The sequence below is a fragment of the Ursus arctos genome, unplaced genomic scaffold (genome assembly GCF_023065955.2).
Source record: "Ursus arctos isolate Adak ecotype North America unplaced genomic scaffold, UrsArc2.0 scaffold_30, whole genome shotgun sequence".
In the NCBI taxonomy this organism is placed as follows: Eukaryota; Metazoa; Chordata; class Mammalia; order Carnivora; family Ursidae; genus Ursus; species Ursus arctos.
Genome location: NW_026622986.1, coordinates 14,111,327 through 14,136,858, shown reverse-complemented (window position 1 = coordinate 14,136,858; position 25,532 = coordinate 14,111,327). Strand labels below are relative to the sequence as shown.

Genomic DNA, 25,532 nt, shown 5'->3' with positions numbered 1-25,532 from the left:
TTTTTTTTAGCGGTGGATGAGAGTTCTGAAGACACATCAAGCAGGTAGGATTTTTATGGATTTTTAAAAATTATGTGTTGACTGAGGGAATGCAGAGAAAAGCCTTTGTGGAGAGTTCTACTCTGGGCTAGAGACTATATTATGTGCTGGATGTTTATTACTTTCGTAGTCATTACAATAGCTTCACAAAGTAGCTGTGCTATTATAGCCTATTTTTTATTAATTAGTCAGCTGCGGTTCAGGGAGGTTGATTAATTGACCTATGATTCCATAGTTAATGAGTAGCAGAGCCATGATGTGACTGTCAACCTGTGTGACTCCCACACCCATTCTTCTGTTCCTCAGCAGCACTGGGATTAAGATACGGATCCTAGTCAGATCAACTCAGAAAGTCAAATGTAGTCATGTGTTAACTTAGATTTAGAGTTTTCTTAAGAAACCAGGTTAGTCCAAGCGTTTGTCCTAGTATATTTGACAACTAGTGATAACTAGAGGCAATTAGTGCAGTGGTAACTAGTCTCTTATTTTTACATATCAAAGATTTTAGGGTGGATCTCAGTAACCTATAGCCACAGTACATAGCTTTTACATAAGCAAGACCTAATCAGGCAAGTTCTTAGCTTTAGTGATGTCTGCTGTCCTTGAGATGAATGATTTTTCCAGAAGTGAAGGATATGTAATCTAGGTGTAGACCATGTTATGTTAATTAAATTTATCATCTATTTAGAGGATCTTTCTAAATGGTTCTCTATTTACTGACTTCCCAGTCTAGTTTTCCCTTTAGGCTAGTATCCTTCACTAGTTCTTTGAAGCTTTGTCGTTTTCTTGTAGACTTTTTTCCTTTTCTCCATGACTTTTCTATAATCTTTTCTTGATTTTTTTTTTTTTTTTACTTTCTTCTCTGCTTTTCTTGGTGCTTCTTTTATTGCATTAATTTTTTCTATTTCTGCCAGCTACGTATTCTCTGTTTTTCAATAGACAACATCAAGAGCACGTAATTTCAGGATTTTAAGGAATCTTAGAGCTGAATGAATCAAAATACCCTCGGGTACTGCAACCTATGTTTAACATCCTCACCAAGTGCTTGTTTAAATGGAGAATTTGAAACTCAAAAGAGATTAAAGTGACCTATTTGGCTATGATCAGTGATAAGTGTGAGATTTAAATTCAGGTTTCTTAAATTCAGGAGCTCACAGAAAGAAACTATTAGGCAGTGTCTAGGGAAATAGAGGCACGATTACCTGGACTTTATTTTTTATAGCAGTCTCTCTTCTTGGGTATCTGAGTGCCTATGAAGGTTTTTAAGGTCTTGCTAGTTTATATAAGGCAGGACCTGTGTAGGAAAGAAGTTGGACCTTCTAATTTTTAATCTTTTAATCTCTCTGGGAAGAGTATTCACACTAATAACATAAATTTGTGTATTTATTTATTTTTTTAAATTGAAGCATAGTTGATACACGGCGTTGTGTTAGTTTCAGGTGTACAGCATAGTGATTCAACAACTCTGTATGTTACACCATGCTTAGCACAAGTGTAGCTACTATCTGTTACTGCGTAACGCTATTACAGTACCATTGACTGTATACCCTATGCTGTACTTGTATCCCTGTGACTTACTATAACTGGAATCCTGAATCTCCCATTCCCCTTCACCCATGTTGTCTGTCTGCCACCCCCTTCCCTTCTGGCCACACAGAATTCTCTGTATTTCTGGGTCTGTTTCTGTTTTTTGTTTGTTCATTTGTTCTACTTTCTAGATTCTACATATAAGTGAAATCATATAGTATTTGTCTATCTCTGTCTGACATATTTCACTTAGCATAATATCCTCTAGGTACATCTACATTGTTGCAGATGGCAAGATCTCCTCCTTTTTTTTTGCTTTTTTGCTGTGTATGTGTGTGTGTGTGTGTGTGTGAGAGAGAGAGAGAGAGAGGGAGAGAGAGAGAGATGTACATCTGTTGATGGACACTTGGGTTTTTTCCATATCTTGGCTGTTGTAAATAATGCTGCAGTAAACGTGGGGGTGCATGTATCTTTTCAAATTAGTGTGTTCGTGTCTTTGGGGAAGTATTAAATAACCAGTAGTGGAATTACTGAATCATATCATATTTCTATTTTTAATTTTTCAAAGAACCTCCGCACTGTTTTCCACAGTGGCTGCGCCAGTTTCTATCCCCAACACCAGTGCACAAGGATTCCTTTTTCTCCACATCCTGGCCAATACTTGTTTTTTGTGTTTTTGATTCTAACCATTGTGACAGGTGTAAGGTGATAATTCATTGTGGTTAACTTTTGTACGATTAACTTTCCAACATTTCAGAGAATTCCTTGCTAGTTGCTCTTACCTATGGGAACTAAGACGGGGTCTTTACTAGGTGTTTCACGTCTTCGGAGAGGTGGAGGAAAAACAGAGAATGAAAACCATTTAAAACCAGAGGCCAAATTTTGAAAGACCTGTACTCTAGCAAGTATAAAACATTGATTACTGAAATTGAAGATGACACAAAGAATAGGAAAGGCATTCTATGCTCATGGATGGGAAGAACATATATCGTTAAAATGTCTACAGTACCCAGCGCAATCTGCAGATTTAATGCAATGCCTATTGAAATACCAACGACATTTCTCACAGAACTAGAACAAACAGTCCTAAAATTTGTATGGAACCACTGAAGACCTCGAATAGCCAAAGCAGTATTGAAAAAGAAAAACAAATTGGAGGTATCACAATTGCAGTTTTCAAGTGATAGTACAAACCTATCCTAATCCAAACAGTATGGTACTGGCATAAAAACAGAGATATAGATCAGTGGAATAAAACAGAAAATCCAGCATGAAACCCATAAGATATGGTCAATTAATCCTTGACGAAGCAGGAAAGAATATCCAATAGGGAAAAAGCAGTCTCTTCAACAAATGGTGTTGGGAAAAGTGAACAGCTACATGCAAAAGAATGAAACTGGACAGAAAAATAAACTCAGAAATGGGTTTAAGACCTAAATGTGACACCTGAAATCATAACATACTTGAAGAGCGCACAGGCAATAATCTCTCTGATATTGGCTGTAGCAACATTTTTTTTCTAGTTCTATGTCCTAAGGCGAGAGCAGTAAAAGCAAAAATAAACTGTTGGGACGACATCAAGATCAAAAGGTTTTGCACAGACGGAATCAATACACAAAACGAAAGGCAAACTACAGAATGGGAGAAGATATTTGTAGATGACATATCTGGTAAAGGGTTAGTATACAAATATGAAGTACTGATAGAACTCAACACCCAAACGCAACCCTGTTTAAAATGATCAGAAGACAGGACCAGACATTTTTCCAAAGAAAACATACAGATGGCCAACAGGCACAGAAGAAGATGCTTAACATCACTCATCGTCAGGGAAATGCAAATCAAAACTGCAACAAGATACCACTGCACACCCATCAGAATGGCTAAAATCAAAAACACAAGATACAAGTGTTGGTCGGAAGATGGAGAAAAAGGAACTCTCTTGGACTGTTGGTGGGAATGCAAACTGGTACAGCCACTGTGGGAAAAAGTATGGCGTTTCCTCAAAAAGCTAAAAATAGAACTACCCTACAATCCAGTGATTGTACTACTGGGTATTTATCCAAAAAATACAGAAACACCAATTCAAAAGGATACATGCACCCCTATGTTTACTACAGCATTATTTGCAATAGTCAGCCCAAGTGTCCATTGACAGATGAATGGATAAAGAGGAAGTGGTATATATACACAATGGAATAGAAAAGAATGAAATCTTGCCATTTACAGTGAAATGGATGGAAGTAGAGAGTATTATGCTAAGCGAAGTAAGTCAGAGAAAGACATCAACCATATGATTTCACTCATGTAGAATTTAAGGAACAATAAAAATGAGCAAAGAAAAAAAAGAGAGAGACAAACCCAGAAACAGCCTCTTAACTATAGAGAACAAATTGATGGTTGCCAGAGGGGAGATGGGTGGGGGAATGGCTGAAATAGGAGATAGGGGGTAAGGAATGCCCTTGTCATGAGGAGCCCTGGGTGATGTATGGAATTGCCGAATCATTATATCGTATACACGAAACTAATATAGCACTGCATGTTAATGCCACTGGAATTAAAATAAAAACTAAGTAATAAAAACAGAGGCCAAATTTTAATTATATTAAGAAACTTCTTTCAATAAATAGATAGCTGACCTTTCACTCAATTTTTCTTTTTAATGAACTTGGTTTGTTGTATATTTTTGTCTAAAGGCTTTCTGTTTACCGTGGTGACGAGAATGCACGGCCTACATCAGTTGATGGCAACGTTAATATCAAGGTAAAGTACTCTCTTGTGAAATTAATTTTCCTGCTCTGAATTTAGTTTTGTCTATTATTTACTGTTAAAAATTACCAGTGGCCTGCCTGTCATCATTTTATGTTTGTAATGGAAATTTGGTCAGAACAAACCATTTTACGGAAATATGACAAGTTGAAAAATCTTTTTTTTTACTCTGGCAAATAGTGAAGGTGGAGGTTGAAGAAAATGAGCTGGAAAATATATAATGACAGGAAAATTATATTGGGAAAAGCTTTCGCATAATGGTGGAAATATGACATTTGGTCAAGGCTCAGGATTCTTACTGTGAATTTTAAATTATCTTATCATGACTGTCTTTCTCTTTGCATCTTTCTTGCTTGCTTGCTGCTTGCTTTCTCTTATTCTTTCTTTCTCTTCCTTCCTCTTTCTTTCTTTCTTTCTTTCTTTCTTTCTTTCTTTCTTTCTTTCTCTAGAAAATATGAATTTTATAATACTAATGCCTAAATGAAATCTTTAGTGGATCCAATTATTTATTGCAGATATTTTTTCTTGGACATTTTTTATTTTGGCAGCCTGTAGTGTTATGACAGAAGATTTTTTTTCTCTGTTTCTATCCTTTGTTCTACATTCAGATTAAAATTATATTAGAAATTGTGGAAATTCAGAAATTTAAATTGTTTCTCAACATGTATATTGCGAAGGCATTCCACTGTGCTTTCAAAATGATTCCAAGGAGAGTATAGTTAAAACTCTTTATCTAAGTGAAGGATACATGTTTTGCCTTAAATAATCATCAGCTCTAGAAGCAGAGGCTCTTCATACCCTTATGGTAAAATGTCCAATTTCAGAAATCTTTTATATTATAGTTTTTAAAAATATCTACTTGTAGCCTTTGTATCAGATTCTAAAACTGAAAATCTCACTCATTTTATGTTTATTTAAATATTCATTTGAAAGCCCCTGCATCATTATATGCTGCTGGATGTTAGGAAACATAATTGTGCATCTCTTGGAACACCTAGAATAAAGTCTTGCTTGGAAGAGGCAATTTAATATTTTTTGAATGTGAATAAATGAGCAGACAGATGGAATTCTGTATAATGGAATGTTATAAGTAATGTAATGTGTATAATTTGTCATAATTAAATACATAAATTTTAAAAAATATGGCTCAAATTTAGATTCTATTTTCATGTTTAGGCTTTATAAGCACAAATGAATTATGTTGAGGAAACAAAGAAATAAATAAGAAGGAAGGTTACAATGTATTGTTTAGTATCCTCTAATTGTGAGCTTAGAGTTGTAGATGAAAATGCCCAACTATTTTCTTTAACCCCACCTATGTCCCATTAGATATATCCTTTCAAGGAATCCATTTCTCCTTAGAATTCTCATTACCAGTTCTTTCTCCATGTGCAAAGTTGATGTATTAGAAACATTTCTTTTTCTATTTTTTCTCTCTCTGGTAATAATTTATAGCTTTCAGATAGTGATAGATGACCTCAAATTGAACAACCTATAGTGAAAAAATTAAATTCTTTACTACAGTAATTATAAAGAAATAGTTGTAGAGTGAGAAAAGTCAGTATTATTAGGGATAAACTATGAACAAGAGCCTCTGTCTTATATATATTTATAATTTAATGCAATATATATTTATAATATGGAATTGAAAAAATTTTAGAGACTTCTGTTTGTTGTATATCCATAATCATACTTACATATTCCGGAAAATACATATATTTTCCATATACCTTTTTGTACTTACATTATTCCTTTTTTTCCTTGTCTTAAGCTTGTGCTTGATTGATTGGTCATGTCTTATTATTTTCCTTTTTCTTCACTCCCCCCAACTCTTTTTTCTTTTAATGACTTATCCCTACCCAGTTTTTCCTTGCAGAAACATGTCTTTAGAGTCTGTTCTTTCAGTCCTTCTCTTTCTGTCTCCATCGTCAATATATTTGGTTATAGCTTTGTGTTGTCTGAGTGTGGTTTTCATTCATGAATCATTGCCCTACAAGGTTTATTATTAGTTTTTTCCTCTTTTCTGGAAGGAACTGATTTAAACAATCATTTGTCTTTAGCATTTTGACAAACAAAACCAACTTAAAGTGTAATTCCAACTTACCTGAATAAGATACTACTAAAAACTAAATGTTAATATTTTCTCCTACAAGAGATATTCGTGCAAGTATAAATCATGCAAACACATGTTAAAGTATAAATAATTAATCTAAATTTCTTAATGTTTGGGGTTTTTATCAATAATGCTTTCAATTACCTAGGAACAAAGTTGTGTTTTAGGTTACTTTGGTAAAGAAAGTATTTAAAAATATTTAAAATTTCAATTTAATTTACATATACTGTATTCTTAGTTTTAGAGGTAGAATTCAGTGATTCATTAGTTGCACACAACACCCAGTGCTCATTAATTCAAGTACCCTCCTTAATGCCCATCACTCCTTATTCCACTCCCTGCCCCCCACTCTGCCTCCCCTCCAGCAACCCTGTTTCTTGCCTATAGTTAAGAGTCTCTTAGGGTCTGCCTCCCTCCCTGTTTTCATCTTTTTTTTTCCTTCCCTTCCCCTATGCTCGTCTGTTTTGTTTCTTAACTTCCACATATGAGTGAAATCGTGGTAGTTGTCTTTCTCTGACTGACTTTTTTCGCTTAGCAGAATACCCTCTAGTTCCATTCAAGTCATTGCAAATGGCAGGAGTTCGTTCTTTTTGATGGTTGAGTAATATTCCTTTGTGTGTATATGCCACATCTTCTTTATCCATTCATCTGCCGGTGGACATCTAGGCTCTTTCCATAGTTTGGCTACTTGTGGACTTGCTGCTGTTAACACTGGGGTGCAGATGCCCCTTCAGATCACTATGTTTGTATCCTTTGGAGAAATACCTAGTAGTGCAGTTGCTGGGTTGTAGGCTAGCTTTAGTTTTAAATGGTTCAGGAAGAAGTTGTATGATAATCAGGGGTAAGGAAAGTAACACTTTGGGACTAGCTATTAAATCTCTCATAATCCTCACCCCATGAGAAAATGTAGGCTAGTAAATGGCAGAACTGTGACTTGAATCTACATTTGAATGATTCCAAAAGCTGTGTTCTTTGTGTAGCTGTGCTCATTTGATAATAGTGACTATTATGATTATTTTACCAAATGTGATACTTGCAATCCTTAAAACTATTAATTTTTGTTCTAGAATGTCCCCAAACCAAGCTTAAGAAACCTAATGGCTGCTTGTGAGAAATTCAAGAACTGTAAGCTATTTGAAGACTTGTGTTATTCACTGCTGTTTGTCCATTCTTGTGTTACTCAGTAATTCAAAATTACAGATATTTTCATGTACTCTTTATTTTGTTTTTTACTAAGTGGAAACAAAACCTGGCCTTATGACAGTAGGCGATAATCTTTCACTTACGGACGATAATTCTGATCATAAAGATGAAGATACAAAAGTGCATGACCTTTTTTGTCCTGCTATTCCATCACCTAGAACTCTTAAAAAGCCTCTCATGCCGTTAGCAGGCCTTCCTGTTACAAAGGTAAGTTGTTTTGTTTTAAACTTTTTCCCCTGATGTTTTTTTTCACTTACATCCTCTTGATCCTTATAATGAAAAGAATCTTAGGAAGAAATGGAAGTCCTCAAGATCATAAGAGAACACAGTGTAATAACAACAGGGAGATAAGTACCGGATTGAGATTTATAAAGGTTGGTGGGAGTGAACAATTCTTAGGTATGCCAGTATGGAAGTAAAGAATTAGAAAGCAACTGGCAAGAACAGCTAGATGGAGGTGAAGATGAGGGGGGGGGGGAAGAATTCATTTAAGAAGGGCAAGATGAATGTAAAGATTGAAGAGTTGAGAGAGAGTATTACAAAAACACAATTGCAGTAGTGGGGCTAAGGGAGAGCAGATAGTCTGTATTATAAAGTAGGGTAGAGATTATTTTGAGTGCAAACTAAGAAAACAAAGTCAGGTAATACAAATGCTTAGACTCTTCTGAATGACTTACAGCTGATTTTCATGAAGCCTGGAAGAAAATTTTATCCCTTTAACTTTAATAAAGTGTGATATCTCATATTTAATTTAGCAAAATCTGTGTTTATAGATAATGCAAAGTGAAATCTGTGTTAGACCTTAATCAGATTTATTATGAATTTTGAATTTTTGGCCATTGTCTTCCTTCTGGTTCCTTTCTGCCTTCCTTTCTTTCTTTTTTTTGAAGATTTTATTTATTTATTTTGTGCGAGAGAGTGAGAGAGAGATATTGAGAGCTGGAGCACACAGAAGCAGGGGGAGGGGCAGAGGGAGAAGCAGACACCCCACTGAGCAGGGAGCCTGATTCAGGACTCGATCCCAGGACCCTGGGATCATGACCTGAGCTGAAGGCAGACGCTTAACCAACTGAGCCACCCAGGTGCCCTTCCTTGTGGTTTCTAATTTAACGTACTGTGTGGTATAATCTTGGCAGGTTTTAGATCTTTTTGAGAATAAAGAGAGGAAATAAGTAAACATTTTATGTAGTCTTTTCATTAATTAAAACGGAAATTTCTGATTATGTAAGTGAGGTTCTTAATCTTTATCCAGTAAATGAAATAAATTTTAAGCTGCAACACTCTTAAAGGAGAAAATTGTTTCTGGATTCTGATTTATTTATTTTTAATTATATCTGCATATAATAGATACATACAAAGACATCGAATGAATGAACTCACAATTTATAAGTTTTTTTCTAATATGAACTATTTGTCATCGTAGAGTCATAAGGAAGGAAAGGTTGCCAACAGAGTGTACAGAATTATTTCTGGAAGATGATTTTTACTTTTTCAAGTATCTCCAATAGTGGATACATTTTATATTATTCCCAGGAAACTTTAGTATTCCTAGTTGTTAATTCTTGGGGGTTTTTTAGGTTTTAAAAATTATGAGTAATCTCTGTACCCAACACGGGGCTTGAACTCACAACCCTGAGATCAAGAGTCACACACCCTTCCGACTGAGCCAGCCAGGCACGCACATAGTTGTTAAATTTAACGTGCGAATTCTTTCGAATCTGAAACTCAGAAATACTGGTGATTGGATTTTTTTGGTCCCTTTCTTCTTTCCTCATGTGAATATTGGGCCCTGCTTGATAATCATACATGTATTTGGAGTCTTTAAAACATTCAGCTTGGATGGTCATGATTATTAATTTGTTAGTACTAGGTTCTTTCTCCAGTCCTTAACTACCGTCTTGTATTCGTAGATAGGAAATTAGAGCTATTAGTTTGCTAGTCACAGTTCATATAAGAAAACCATGTGAATTTTAAAATGGGGTTTTATCTTTTTTTTCATAAATCATAGTAGTACTTAAAAATGCCTCAAAATGCTGTGATCCCATAAGTATTTCTCTTCCACAATTTAAATCTTTTAAGATTGATTTTTAAAATGGAGTATTCTCATAAAATCTTAAATTGGTGTTTTGCGATTAAATCTTTTTATTAATCTTTAAAATGCTGTTCATTACAGAGATGAATACTTGCCTGCGTATGTTTTTTTCCTAAAGTTTTATTTATTTCAGAGCGAGAGAGAGGGAGTGTGTGGTGGGGGGAGAGGGTAAGAGGGAGAGGAAGAGAGAGGGAGAGAAGCCAACTCCCCACTGAATATGGAGCCTGATGTGGGGCTTAGTTTCTCAAACCCGAGGTCATAACCTGAGCCAAAATCCAGAGTCAGATGCTTAACCAACTGAGCCACCCAGGTGCCCATTAACTTGCCTATGTTAATAAAAGTGTATTTTCTATCCTTGAAACTAATGTGAAGTATATAATCAAAATATTGAATCCCATGGCTTTTTCCCCCTACCTTTATTTTTGTTCTGAAAATTTCAGAATTCCCTGTAGGTTTACATTATTTAATTATATCAATTATATTTTGTTATATTTATATTTAAATATGTATAATTATATTAATTCAATTTTCCTGAGCGATGTCATTTTTTTTCCAACTTCAAATGTATTTGTCTATAACTTTCTTCTTAAGTCTCCTGGGTGCTTCAAATTTGGTATGTCCCAGATTAAAAACATCGTTTCTGACCCTTTCCACTTCCCTGAATTTTGTAATCTGCTGTCATTTGTTTTCCCCATGCTAGTGTATGGCACCAACGAAACACTGAAGCAGGAAAAATCCTGGACTCCAAACTTCCCCGAAATTGCTATATCCAGGGGCACCTGGGTGGCTCACTTGGTTAAGCATCTGACTCTTGACTTGGCTCAGGTCGTGTTCTCGGGGTCCTGGTATATCAAGCCCCATGTCTGGCTCCATACTCAGTAGGGAGTCTGCTTGAGGATTCTCTCTCTTCCTCTCCCTCTGCCCCTTCCCCTGCATGCGCACACTGTCTCTCTCTAAAAATAAATAAATAAAATTTTAAAAAACAATCACCACATCTCTACCTCTGAAACCAGTAATACATTATTTGTTAATTAATTGAATTTAAATTAGAAAAGCGACACCTGGCTGGCTCAGTGGGTTAAGTGTCTGCCTTCAGCTCAGGTCATGATCCCAGGATCCTGGTATCCAGAATTGCGTTGGGCTCTTTGCTCAGTGGGGAGCCTGCTTCTCTCTCTGCCTGCCACTCCTCCTACTTGTGCTCTCTGTCTCTTTCCCTGACCAATCAATCAATCAATCAATCAACAAAAATTTAAAAAAGAAATAAGTTAAAAAACAAAAAAAAATTTAGCACATTCAGTCATTTACCACATTCAGAATTTTGTCCCTGCTTACCATTTTTCATATCTTATTACCATAATTCACCCCCTCACCTATAATTTTGAAATACTCTTCTGGTTTTGGTTCCTTTATGTTCATCTTTACATTGCTGTCAGAGGGACCTTTTTAAGTACGTTTGTGACAATGTAACATCTCTGCTTATTTGGTGGATACCCATGACATGAAGGAGAAAGTTCATATTCTAGCATGACACTTGCCTTCTTTGGTTCAGTCCTGATTTTCCAATTACATGTCTGTATCCCATTCCCAAAAAGTGTGTTCCAGTTTTGCCACATTCTCTAGCTATCGTCACTTCCTGTGTTATTTCATAGTTCATCCTTAAGCTCCTCCTACCTTTTCTGGAAGGCCCCTCACACCCTCCTTGTGCACTTTGTCTGTCTTTCAAGATACAGCCCTATCTTTGCAGCACTTCCTGAGCTTCCCACATACAACTGTTTTCTCTTTTGTGCCTTCGCTGTGCTTCATTCACCTCACCTGTAGAACTAGTAAATGATACTCTGTGTTCTTATCTGTTTTCGTCCATCTCTGGCCCTACTAGCATATAGGGTAGTCTCTGTCTTTTCTTTCTATTTCCAACTTGTCCCAGGATAGTGCCTATGACTTGACGGAGACGGTATGTATTTGTCTTTCTTGAGTAAGTGAGTGAGCGAGCAATTGAATTAATGTGATGTTTTCTGAAGGTGGGTTTTGTTTTGTGTTGTTTTTATAGGAAGGAGAGGTGCTATCAGCAATTGGGGAAAAGGACAATGGGATTGATATGGAAAGTGCTCCACGAGAGCAAACAGTTAATGACAGCTTGACTTCTGCTGATAGAGCATCCAAAAATAATGGAGATGGTAAGTGAGTGAACATCTATGAATCTTTTTCTATGCTTAAGTGCTGGTACATCACAATCGGTAAGTCTGTAGATCTGGATATGTTTTCCATTTCATTAAGGTATTTTTCTTTTGCTGTCTTTCCTTATAAGTATCCCGATGACTACCAACTTTTTCTTCTTGAAAATACTTCAACTCCCTGAAAATCTTTACTGCTATTACTTTTATTTTATTGAAATATTCATGAATGGGGATAGGCTTGTATATGTGGCCAATTAGATTACCACGTTTTTAACCATCTATGTATATAAGATAACTCACTTTGTTTTCTCCCAAATGAGTCCTATTGGTCTTTAATGATCAGATCCACTATTTTCAGGGTGGAGTGGATAACTCATCCTATATTTTGGATGAAGTATTTTTGACTTTTTGACTAGTTTGTTCACTACTGCCTTTAACAGGTGAATTATGTTTTTAATTTTATAAGAAATTAAGAAAAAGAATGGAAACAAAGAAACTATAATCAGTAGTGTAATCAGTAGTTATATATCTTTCTATAATTATCCCAGTTACCTTATTGATTCATAACTACCATAAAAATGAATTAAGCCCTATTTAGTTGGAGAAAATTTATGTGATCTTTTCATTTTTTTTGCAGGAACTTTTTACTATAGAATATATTGATAATTATCAGGATTCTCTTTTTTTCTGATTAAAATAGGATTGTTGCTTGTATCATATTATTTTCTGACATCATTATTTCATCCTTTATTCAAATGGATATAGAATTACAGAAATCTCCTAGGCAAATACTAAGAAAAACAGATTGAAGGAAAGGTGTTCTGTGACATGACCTACTGACTGTAATCATGTACAAAACATCAACCCACATCATAAAGATTCCACATAATGCAGTTGTATTAGAGGCTCCCAAAACGACACCCAGATGTGGTTATTCACTAGAAGACCTCACAGGTCTCAGCATAGTTGTACTCATGCCTGTGGTTTATTACAGTGGAAGGATACAAAACAAAATCAGCACAGAGCAAAGGGGCATGGAGTGATGTCTAGAGGAAGCCAAGTGCAGGTTTCTATGCGTATGGATGTGCTTCATTCCTCCAGCATCACATTATGATGACACATGTGAAACGTTGTCTGCCAATAGAGGAATCTTAGAGAGACTAAATGAAGTTTTCTTTAAATGACAGTCAGGTAGGCATCTTTCCCCTAGCATATACCAAAATTCCAGGTTCACAGAAGGAAATCAAGTATACAGGATAAATCACCTGGTTGGTACCAAGACTTAGGCACAGCCACTCTTAGCAGTTATGGAATAGTGGGAACTCTCCCCACATCCAAGCTCCCAGATACCAACCAAGGGCCAGCCGTTCAGGTGGGATCTAACGGTGGCTGTCTATGGCCTGCTGTATGGAACCTTTCCTGCAGAGGAATTATAGCCCTGACTTACTTTGTATTCAGATTTTCTTTCAATAGCAAGTAATATGGTGATATAACATGGTACTGATTTCAGGAGCATCATCCTATACCACAGTGGTACATTGTTACATTAACATTAAGTCATCTTTGTCCCCCAAAGTCCATAGTTTACATTAGGGCTCAGTCTTGGTGTTGTACACCCAATGCACCCATGTGGTGTCACATAGAAGAGTTCCACTGCCTCAAAAGTCCTCCGGGCTGTGCCTATTCATCCCTCCTTTTGCCGCAACCCTTTATTCCTAACTTAAAAAAGTTTTAGTTTTTCCAGAATGTGAAAGAGTTGCAGTCATACAGTAGGTATCTTCTTGGATGTTTAAAACATTAAAATTCCAAGGTAATTGAATGTACCGATTCAAGATAGCCTTTGTCCTTTATTTTGTTTGTTCATCAGTGTAGGATCTGATGACATGTGCCTTATGGACTGAGAAAGTGTGATTTCTGTAGACATTTGTCACATAATGGGGAGGGTTGAGAACAATGACATCATGTACTACTACCTAGCACTAACCATTGGTACCATCCTCGTCTAAGAGGTGAGTCCAGATAGACTCTCTAGCAATGAAAGTAGGTAGTCTCAAGAGGTTATACTTTATTAAACCAGATGCACTAAAATCACTAACTTTCATACTTACCTTGCAATTGGAAATAAGGCGCGAGAGAGTCTGTTTGCTGTGTTTTGCCATGCTGCAAAGTACCGTGGCTACAGACCAAACTTTGTGATGAGGTGTTTCATGGTAAACTTAACAGTCTCTGCTGAAGTGCTGGAGAAGTTCTGCTGTGTTACAGCAAAATAAGTACAGTCTCTTTTAACTGCTCCCAGTCGTGGAAGTCCAGAAGAATCATGCTATTTAAGTTTGACTTTGTCAGTCTCTGATAATGATTCTGCTGATGATAGCATTTTCTGACAGTCTCATAGGGTTTGGTTACAATCATGGTCATTATAAACATTCACTTGCAGGTACCAAATTTTGATAAATACCATTCTTTTCTTGCATTTGGTAAACGTAGAGGAGAAAGTAAGATTTCTTAATGCATTAACTGCCTACCAATAGTATAGTTAATGTTCCCTCCAGTGTGGTTTCCAGGTCTGGTCCCAAAAATATACTTTTTAACAAATCATCAGTCTTATACTTTTAATCTGTATTTTTCTAATGTTGATTTAAAATGTATTTTGGTTTTTTCTTTAGCGGTGGATGAGAGTTCTGAAGACACATTAAGCAGGTAGGATTTTTATGGATTTTTAAAAATTATGTGTTGACTGAGGGAATGCAGAGAAAAGCCTTTGTGGAGAGTTCTACTCTGGGCTAGAGACTATATTACGTGCTGGATGTTTATTACTTTCGTAGTCATTACAATAGCTTCACAAAGTAGCTGTGCTATTATAGCCTATTTTTTATTAATTAGTCAGCTGTGGTTCAGGGAGGTTGATTAATTGACCTATGATTCCATAGTTAATGAGTAGCAGAGCCATGATGTGACTGTCAGCCTGTGTGACTCCCACACCCATTCTTCTGTTCCTCAGCAGCACTGGGATTAAGATACGGATCCTAGTCAGATCAACTCAGAAAGTCAAATGTAGTCATGTGTTAACTTAGATTTAGAGTTTTCTTAAGAAACCAGGTTAGTCCAAGTGTTTGTCCTAGTATATTTGACAACTAGTGATAACTAGAGGCAATTAGTGCGGTGGTAACTAGTCTCTTTTTACATATCAAAGATTTTGGGGTGGATCTCAGTAACCTATAGCCACAGTACATAGCTTTTACATAAGCAAGACCTAATCACGCAAGTTCTTAGCTGTAGTGATGTCTGCTCTCCTTGAGATGAATGATTTTTCCAGAAGTGAAGGATATGCAATCTAGGTGTAGACCATGTTACGTTAATTAAATTTATCATCTATTTAGAGGATCTTTCTAAACGGTTCTCTATTTACTGACTTCCCAGTCTAGTTTTCCCTTTAGGCTAGTACCCTTCACTAGCTCTTTGAAGCTTTTTCTTTCTTTTTTTTTTTTTTTGTAGACTTTTTTCTTTTTCTCTATGACTTTTCTATAATCTTTTTTGATTTTTTTTTAAACTTTCTTCTCTGCTTCTCTTGGTGCTTCTTGTATTCCATTAATTTCTTCTACTTCTGCCAGCTACGTATTCTCTGTTTTTCTGTAGACAACATCAAGAACACATAATTTCAGGATTTTAAGGAATCTTAGAGATGAATGATTCAAAATACCGTCAGGTACTGCAACCTATGTTTAACATCCTTACCAAATGGTTGTTTAAATAGAGAATTTGAAACTCAAAAGAGATGAAAGTGACCTATTTGGCTATTATATGTGACAAGAGTGAGATTTAAATTCAGGTTTCTTCCTTTTTCCTCATCTAGTGGGTGAATGTTTTAATAATAGAAAGATGGGGAGTGGGTCTAGTAAACACAGTGAAGGTGGGTTAGGAAGGAGTTAGCAGGGGAGGCCGAGTTTCAAGAACAACAACGTTGGGTTGGACAGGAATAAGAGTTTTAGAAAAGATGTCAGAATATTGGGTTTTATGGTAAGTTAGTTAAAGATGCCCTATAGGAAGGAAGGATACACACACAAAGGAATGAAGGACACAGGATATTGGGAGTTGTGTAGAAAGGCATATTAAAATAGAGGGTTCAAGAGAATCCTGAGCAGCTTTTTTGTTTTTGTTTAATTGAGCGAACTAGCGCACTTCAGGTTTTCTGTTGAGAGATATTAAAATCATTTGAGCCACTGGAAAGAGTCTTTTTACAGAATATAGGAATGTGATACCATCTACTTCCATTCCAACTTACAGAGAGTGGCTTAAATCCTCTCGAGTAATAGGGGGAATGGCGATTCTGAACTATCTAGATGTATGGCCCAAGGTCGTGGTCTCCTCCATCCACCTCTTTTCCTAATTCTTTGATGCCCTTCCATGTACATGTAGGGTTTGGTGGGGTGGGACTGGGTGTCATATCTGTAACAGAGCTTCATTTGGGTAGTTGGTAACCTGTCTATGTTGAGATGACTCCATGGATGACTGAAACTCCGTGTAGCTTGTTCTCCAGGAGCAGCAAATGGCTCCTACTGTTGGTCATTTGAGCTTATCCTTGTTTTGGGAGCCTGTGCTTTCATAGTCTAGAGATTGAAAAGTTGGAGAGTACGACTGAGCCCTGCAGAAGAGTGATCTAGGAGTGGGAGCTCACAGAAAGGAACTATTAGGCAGTGTCTAGGGAAATAGAGGCATGGCTACCTGGACTTTATTTTTTATAGCAGTCTCTCTTCTTGGGTATCTGAGTGCCTATGAAGGTTTTTAAGGTCTTGCTAGTTTATATAAGGCAGGACCTGTGTAGGAAAGAAGTTGGACCTTCTAATTTTTAATCTTTTAATCTCTCTGGGAAGAGTATTCACACTAATAACATAAATTTGTGTATTTATTTATGTTTTTAAATTGAAGCATAGTTGATACACAGCGTTGTGTTAGTTTGAGGTGTTCAACATAGTGATTCAACAACTCTGTATGTTACACCATGCTTAGCACAAGTGTAGCTACTATCTGTTACTGCATAATGCTATTACAGTACCATTGACTGTATACCCTATGCTGTACTTGTATCCCTGTGACTTACTATAACTGGAATCCTGAACCTTCCATTCCCCTTCTCCCATGTTGTCTGTCTGCCACCCCCTTCCCTTCTGGCCATACAGAATTCTCTGTATTTCTGGGTCTGTTTCTGTTTTTTGTTTGTTCATTTGTTCTACTTTCTAGATTCTACATATAAGTGAAATCATATAGTATTTGTCTATCTCTGTCTGACATATTTCACTTAGCATAATATCCTCTAGGTACATCTACATTGTTGCAGATGGCAAGATCTCCTCCTTTTTTATGGCTAGGTAACATTCCTCTCTGTGTTTGTGTGTGTGTGTGTGTGTGTGTGTGTGTGTGTGTGAGAGAGAGAGAGAGAGAGAGAGAGAGGTACATCTGTTGATGGACACTTGGGTTGTTTCCATATCACGGCTGTTGTAAAGAATGCTGCAATAAACATGGGGGTGCATGTATCTTTTCAAATTAGTGTGTTCATTTCTTTGGGGAAGTATTAAATAACCAGTAGTGGAATTACTGGATCATATGGTATTTCTATTTTTAATTTTTCAAAGAACCTCCATACTGTTTTTCACAGTGGCTGCACCAGTTTCTATCCCCAACACCAGTGCACAAGGGTTCTTTTTTCTCTACATCCTTGCCAATATTTGTTTTTTGTGTTTTTGATTCTAACCATTCTGACAGGTGTAAGGTGATAATTCATTGTGGTTAACTTTTGCACGATTAGCTTTCCAACATTTCAGAGAATTCCTTGCTTGTCACTCTTACTTATGGGAACTAAGACTGGGGCTTTACTAGGTGTTTCACGTCTTTGGAGAGGTGGAGACAAAACAGAGAACGAAAACTGTTTAAAACCAGAATCCAAAGTTTGAAAGACCTGTACTCTAGCAACTATAAAACATTGATGACAGAAACTGAAGATGACACAAAGAAGTGGAAAGACATTCTATGCTCATGGATGGGAAGAACATATCGTTAAAATGTCTACAGTACCCAACGTAATCTGCAGATTTAATGCAATGCCTATTGAAATACCAACGACATTTCTCACAGAACTAGAACAAACAGTCCTAAAATTTGTATGGAACCACTGAAGACTTCGAGTATCCAAAGCAATACTGAAAAAGAAAAACAAATTGGAGGTATCACATTTGTAGATTTCAAGTGATAGTACAAACCTATCCTAATCCAAACAATATGGTACTGGCATAAAAACAGAGATATAGATCAGTGGAATAAAACAGAAAATCCAGAATGAAACCCATAAGAATATGGTCAATTAATCCTTGACGAAGCAGGAAAGCATATCCGATGGGGAAAAAGCAGTCTCTTCAACAAATGGTGTTGGGAAAAGTGAACAGCTACATGCAAAAGAATGAAACTGGACAGAAAAATAAACTCAGAAATGGGTTTAAGACTTAAATGTGACACCTGAAATCATAACATACTTGAAGAGCACACGGGCAATAATCTCTCTGATATTGGCTGTAGCAACATTTTTTTGCTAGTTCTATGTCCTGAGGCAAGAGCAGTAAAAGCAAAAATAAACTGTTGGGACGACATCAAGATCAAAAGGTTTTGCACAGTGATGGAATCAATACACAAAAGGAAAAGGCAACCTAGAGAATGGGAGAAGATATTTGCAGATGACATATCTGGTAAAGGGTTAGTATACAAATACGAGGTACTGATAGAACTCAACACCCAAACGCAACCCTGTTTAAAAATGATCAGAAGACAGGAGCATACATTTTTCCAAAGAAAACATACAGATGGCCAACAGGCACATAAGAACATGCTTAACATCACTCATCGTCAGGGAAATGCAAATCAAAACTGCAGCGAGATACCACCGCACACCCGTCGGAATGGCTAAAATCAAAAACACAAGACACAAGTGTTGGCCAGGAGGTGGAGAAAAAGGAACCCTCTTGGACTGTTGGTGGGAATGCAACAGCCACTGTGGGAAAAAGTATGGTGTTTCCTCAAAAAGCTAAAAATAGAACTACCCTACAATCCAGTGATTGCACTACTGGGTATTTATTCAAAAAATACAAAAACACCAATTCAAAGGGATACATGCACCCCTATGTTTACTACAGCATTTTTTGCAATAGTCAGCCCAAGTGTCCATTGACAGATGAATGGATAAAGAGGAAATGGTATATATACAATATGGAATATTATTCAGCCATAGAAAAGAATGAAATCTTGCCATTTACAATGAAATGGATGTAAATAGAGAGTATTAAGCTAAGCGAAGTAAGTCAGAGAAAGACATCAACCGTATGATTTCCCTCATGTAGAATTTAAGGAACAATAAAAATGAGCAAAGAAAAAAAAGAGAGAGACAAACCCAGAAACAGCCTCTTAACTATAGAGAACAAATTGATGGTTGCCAGAGGGGAGATGGGTGGGGGAATGGCTGAAATAGGAGATAGGGGGTAAGGAATGCCCTTGTCATGAGGAGCCCTGGGTGATGTCTGGAATTGCCGAATCATTATATTGTATACACGAAACTAATATAGCACTGCATGTTAATGGTACTGGAATTAAAATAAAAACTTAGTAATAAAAACAGAGGCCAAATTTTAATTATATCAAGAAACTTCTTTCAATAAATAGATAGCTGACCTTTCACTCAATTTTTCTTTTTAATGAACTTGGTTTGTTGTATATTTTTGCTCTAAAGTCTTTCTGTTTGCTGCGGTGGCGATGATTCATGGCCTACATCAGATGATGACGACTTTAATATCAAGGTAAAGTACTCTCTTGTGAAATTAATTTTCCTGCTCTGAATTTAGTTTTGTCTATTATTACTGTTAAAATTTAGCAGTGGCCTGCCTGTCATCATTTTATGTTTGTAATGGAAAGTTGGTCAGAACAAACGATTTTACAAAATTATGGCAAGTTGAAAAATCTTTTTTTTTTTTACTCTGGCAAATAGTGAAGGTGGAGGTTGAAGAAAATGAGCTGGAAAATATATAATGACAGGAAAATTATATTGGGAAAAGCTTTCGCATAATGGTGGAAATATGACATTTAGTCAAGGATAAGGATTCTTACTGTGAGGTTTAAATTATCTTAACATGACTGTCTTTCTCTTTGCATCTTGCTTGCTTTCTTGCTTTCTTGTTTTCTTTCTTTCTCTCATTCTTTCTCTCTCTCTCTCTCTTTCTTTCTTTCTTTCTCTTATTCTTGCACTCTTTCTTTTCCTTCCTTCCTTCCTTCCTTCCTTCCTTCCTTCCTTCCTTCCTTCCTTCCTTCCTTCCTTCCTTTTTCTTTCTTTGTTTCTCTAGAAAACATGAATTTTATAGTACTAATGCCTAAATGAAATCTTTAGTGGATCCAATTATTTATTGCAGATATTTTTCTTGGACATTTTTTATTTTGGCAGCCTGTAGTGTTATGACAGAAGATATTTTTTCTCTGTTTCTATTCTTTGTTCTACATTCAGACTAAAATAAATCGACATTGTCTAAATTCAGAAATTTAAATTGTTTCTCAACATGTATATTGCAAAGGCATTCCACTGTGCTTTCAAATTAGTTCCATGGAGAGTATAGTTAAAACTCTTTATCTATGTGAAGAATACATGTTTTGCCTAAAATAATAATCAGCTCTAGAAGCAGAGGCTCTTCATACCCTTATGGTAAAATGTCCAATTTCAGAAATCTTTTATATTATAGTTTAAAAAATATCTACTTGTAGCCTTTGTATCAGATTCTAAAACTGAAAATCTCACTCATTTTATGTTTATTTAAATATTCATTTGAAAGCCCCTGCATCATTATATGCTGCTGGATGTTAGGAAACATAATTGTGCATCTCTTGGAACACCTAGAATAAAGTCTTGCTTGGAAGAGGCAATTTAATATTTTTTGAATGTGAATAAATGAGCAGACAGATGGAATTCTGTATAATGGAATGTTATAAGTATTGTAATGTGTATAATTTGTCATAATTAAATACATAAATTTTAAAAAATATGGCTCAAATTTAGATTCTATTTTCATGTTTAGGCTTTATAAGCGCAAATGAATTATGTTGAGGAAACAAAGAAATAAATAAGAAGGAAGGTTGCAGTGTATTTTTTAGTATCCTCTAATTGTGAGCTTAGAGTTGTAGATGAAAATGCCCAACTATTTTCTTTAACCCCACCTATGTCCCATTAGATATATCCTTTCAAGGAATCCATTTCTCCTTAGAATTCTCATTACCAGTTCTTTCTCCATGTGCAAAGTTGATGTATTAGAAACATTTCTTTCTCTATTTTTTCTCTCTCTGGTAATAATTTATAGCTTTCAGATAGTGATAGATGACCACAAATTGAACAACCTATAGTGAAAAAATTAAATTCTTTACTACAGTAATTATAAAGAAATAGTTGTAGAGTGAGAAAAGTCAGTATTATTAGGGATAAACTATGAACAAGAGCCTCTGTCTTATATATATTTATAATTTATATGTAATATGTATTTATAATATGGAATTGAAAAAATTTTAGAGACTTCTGTTTGTTGTATATCCATAATCATACTCACATATTCGGGAAAATACGTGTTTTTTCCATATACGTTTTGTACTTACATTTTTCCTTTTTTTCCTTGTCTTAAGCTTGTGCTTGATTGATTGGTCATGTCTTATTGTTTTCCTTTTTGCTTCTTCTCCCCCAACTCTTTTTTTTTTTAATGACTTATCCGTACCCTAATTTTTCCTTGAAGAAACATTTCTTTAGAGTCTGTTCTTTCAGTCCTTCTCTTTCTGTCTCCATTGTCAATATATTTGGTTATGGCTTTGTGTTGTCTGAGTGTGGTTTTCATTCATGAATCATTGCCCTACAAGGTTTATTATTAGTTTTTTCCTCTTTTCTGGAAGGAGCTGATTTAAACAATCGTTTGTCTTTAGCATTTTGACAAACAAAACCAACTTAAAGTGTAATTCCAACTTACCTGAATAAGATATTACTAAAAACTAAATTTTAATATTTTCTCCTACAAGAGATATTCGTGCAAATATAAATTATGCAAACACATGTTAAAGTATAAATAATTAATCTAAATTTCTTAATGTTTGGGGTTTTTATCAATAATGCTTTCATTACCTAGGAATAAATTTGTGTTTTACGTTACTTTGGTAAAGAATGTATTTAAAAATATTTAAAATTTCAATTTAATTTACATATACTGTATTCTTAGTTTTAGAGGTAGAATTCAGTGATTCATTAGTTGCACACAACACCCAGTGCTCATTAATTCAAGTACCCTCCTTAATGCCCATCACTCCTTATTCCACTCCCTGCCCCCCACTCTGCCTCCCCTCCAGCAACCCTGTTTCTTGCCTATAGTTAAGAGTCTCTTAGGGTCTGCCTCCCTCCCTGTTTTCATCTTTTTTTTTTTCCTTCCCTTCCCCTATGTTCGTCTGTTTTGTTTCTTAACTTCCACATATGAGTGAAATTGTGGTAGTTGTCTTTCTCTGACTGACTTTTTTCGCTTAGCAGAATACCCTCTAGTTCCATTCAAGTCATTGCAAATGGCAGGAGTTCGTTCTTTTTGATGGTTGAGTAATATTCCTTTGTGTGTATATGCCACATCTTCTTTATCCATTCATCTGCCAGTGGACATCTAGGCTCTTTCCATAGTCTGGCTATTGTGGACTTGCTGCTGTTAACATTGGGGTGCAGATGCCCCTTCAGATCACTATGTTTGTATCCTTTGGAGAAATACCTAGTAGTGCAGTTGCTGGGTTGTAGGCTAGCTTTAGTTTTAAATGGTTCAGGAAGAAGTTGTATGATAATCAGGGGTAAGGAAAGTAACACTTTGGGACTAGCTATTAAATCTCTCATAATCCTCACCCCATGAGAAAATGTAGGCTAGTAAATGGCAGAACTGTGACTTGAATCTACATTTGAATGATTCCAAAAGCTGTGTTCTTTGTGCAGCAGTGCTCATTTGATAATAGTGACTATTATGATTATTTTACCAAATGTGATACTTGCAATCCTTAAAACTATTAATTTTTGTTCTAGAATGTCCCCAAACCAAGCTTAATAAAGCTAATGGCTGCTTATGAGAAAATCAAGAACTGTAAGCTATTTGAAGACTTGTGTTATTCACTGCTGTTTGTTCATTCTTGTGTTACTCAGTAATTCAAAATTACAGATATTTTCATGTACTCTTTATTTTGTTTTTTACTAAGTGGAAACAAAACCTGGCCTTATGACAGTAGGCGATAATCTTTCACTTACGGACGATAATTCTGATCATAAAGATGAAGATACAAAAGTGCATGACCTTTTTTGTCCTGCTATTCCATCACCTAGAACTCTGAAAAAGCCTCTCATGCCATTAGCAGGCCTTGGTGTTACAAAGGTAAGTTGTTTTGTTTTAAACTTTTTCCCCTGATGTTTTTTTTCACTTACATCCTCTTGATCCTTATAATGAAAAGAATCTTAGGAAGAAATGGAAGTCCTCAAGATCATAAGAGAACACAGTGTAATAACAACAGGGAGATAAGTACCGGATTGAGATTTATAAAGGTTGGTGGGAGTGAACAATTCTTAGGTATGCCAGTATGGAAGTAAAGAATTAGAAAGCAACTGGCAAGAACAGCTAGATGGAGGTGAAGATGAGGGAGGGGGTGGGGGGAAGAATTCATTTAAGAAGGGCAAGATGAATGTAAAGATTGAAGAGTTGAGAGAGAGTATTACAAAAACACAATTGCAGTAGTGGGGCTAAGGGAGAGCAGATAGTCTGTATTATAAAATAGGGTAGAGATTATTTTGAGTGCAAACTAAGAAAACAAAGTCAGGTAATACAAATGCTTAGACTCTTCTGAATGACTTACAGCTGATTTTCATGAAGCCTGGAAGAAAATTTTATCCCTTTAACTTTAATAAAGTGTGATATCTCATATTTAATTTAGCAAAATCTGTGTTTATAGATAATGCAAAGTGAAATCTGTGTTAGACCTTAATCAGATTTATTATGAATTTTGAATTTTTGGCCATTGTCTTCCTTCTGGTTCCTTTCTGCCTTCCTTTCTTTCTTTTTTTTGAAGATTTTATTTATTTATTTTGTGCGAGACAGTGAGAGAGAGATATTGAGAGCTGGAGCACACAGAAGCAGGGGGAGGGGCAGAGGGAGAAGCCGACACCCCACTGAGCAGGGAGCCTGATTCAGGACTCGATCCCAGGACCCTGGGATCATGACCTGAGCTGAAGGCAGACGCTTAACCAACTGAGCCACCCAGGTGCCCTTTCTTGTGGTTTCTAATTTAACGTACTGTGTGGTATAATCTTGGCAGGTTTTAGATCTTTTTGAGAATAAAGAGAGGAAATAAGTAAACATTTTATGTAGTCTTTTCATTAATTAAAACGGAAATTTCTGATTATGTAAGTGAGGTTCTTAATCTTTATCCAGCAAATGAAATAAATTTTAAGCTGCAACACTCTTAAAGGAGAAAATTGTTTCTGGATTCTGATTTATTTATTTTTAATTATATCTGCATATAATAGATACATACAAAGACATCAAATGAATGAACTCACAATTTATAAGTTTTTTTCTAATATGAACTATTTGTCATCGTAGAGTCATAAGGAAGGAAAGGTTGCCAACAGAGTGTACAGAATTATTTCTGGAAGATGATTTTTACTTTTTCAAGTATCTCCAATAGTGGATACATTTTATATTATTCCCAGGAAACTTTAGTATTCCTAGTTGTTAATTCTTGGGGGTTTTTTTAGGTTTTAAAAATTTTGAGTAATCTCTGTACCCAACACGGGGCTTGAACTCACAACCCTGAGATCAAGAGTCACACACTCTTCCGACTGAGCCAGCCAGGCACGCACGTAGTTGTTAAATTTAACGTGCGAATTCTTTCGAATCTGAAACTCAGAAATACTGGTGATTGGATTTTTTTGGTCCCTTTCTTCTTTCCTCATGTGAATATTGGGCCCTGCTTGATAATCATGCATGTATCTGGAGTCTTTAAAACATTCAGCTTGGATGGTCATGATTATTAATTTTTTAGTACTAGGTTCTTTCTCCAGTCCTTAACTACCGTCTTGTATTCGTAGATAGGAAATTAGAGCTATTAGTTTGCTAGTCACAGTTCACAGAAGAAAACTATGTGAATTTTAAAATGGGATTTATCTTTTTTCATAAATCATAGTAGTACTTAAAAATGCCTCAAAATGCTGTGATCCCATAAGTATTTCTCTTCCACAATTTAAATCTTTTTAAGATTGATTTTTAAAATGGAGTATTCTTATAAAATCTTAAATCGGTGTTTTGCGATTAAATCTTTTTATTAATCTTTAAAATGCTGTTCATTACAGAGATGAATACTTGCCTGCGTATGTTTTTTTCCTAAAGTTTTATTTATTTCAGAGCGAGAGAGAGAGGGAGTGTGTGGTGGGGGGAGAGGGTAAGAGGGGGAGGAAGAGAGAGGGAGAGAAGCCGACTTCCCACTGAGCATGGAGCCTGATGTGGGGCTCAGTCTCACAAACCCGAGATCATGACCTGAGCCAAAATCCAGA

The 25,532-nt window shown here is 35.9% G+C and overlaps 1 protein-coding gene across 1 annotated transcript in view; it reads left to right on the top strand.

The window, feature by feature from the left end:
• Positions 1-25,532, top strand: part of LOC125281624 (ankyrin repeat domain-containing protein 26-like) — a 564,334-nt gene that overhangs the window by 205,929 nt on the left and 332,873 nt on the right. Inside the window, exons 22-30 of the mRNA XM_057304707.1 lie at positions 11-44; positions 4,263-4,329; positions 7,516-7,573; positions 7,686-7,858; positions 11,791-11,917; positions 14,581-14,614; positions 19,683-19,749; positions 23,019-23,076; positions 23,189-23,361. Of these exons, the coding sequence (XP_057160690.1) occupies positions 11-44; positions 4,263-4,329; positions 7,516-7,573; positions 7,686-7,858; positions 11,791-11,917; positions 14,581-14,614; positions 19,683-19,749; positions 23,019-23,076; positions 23,189-23,361 (791 nt within the window). The remainder of the gene's footprint in view (positions 1-10; positions 45-4,262; positions 4,330-7,515; positions 7,574-7,685; positions 7,859-11,790; positions 11,918-14,580; positions 14,615-19,682; positions 19,750-23,018; positions 23,077-23,188; positions 23,362-25,532) is intronic.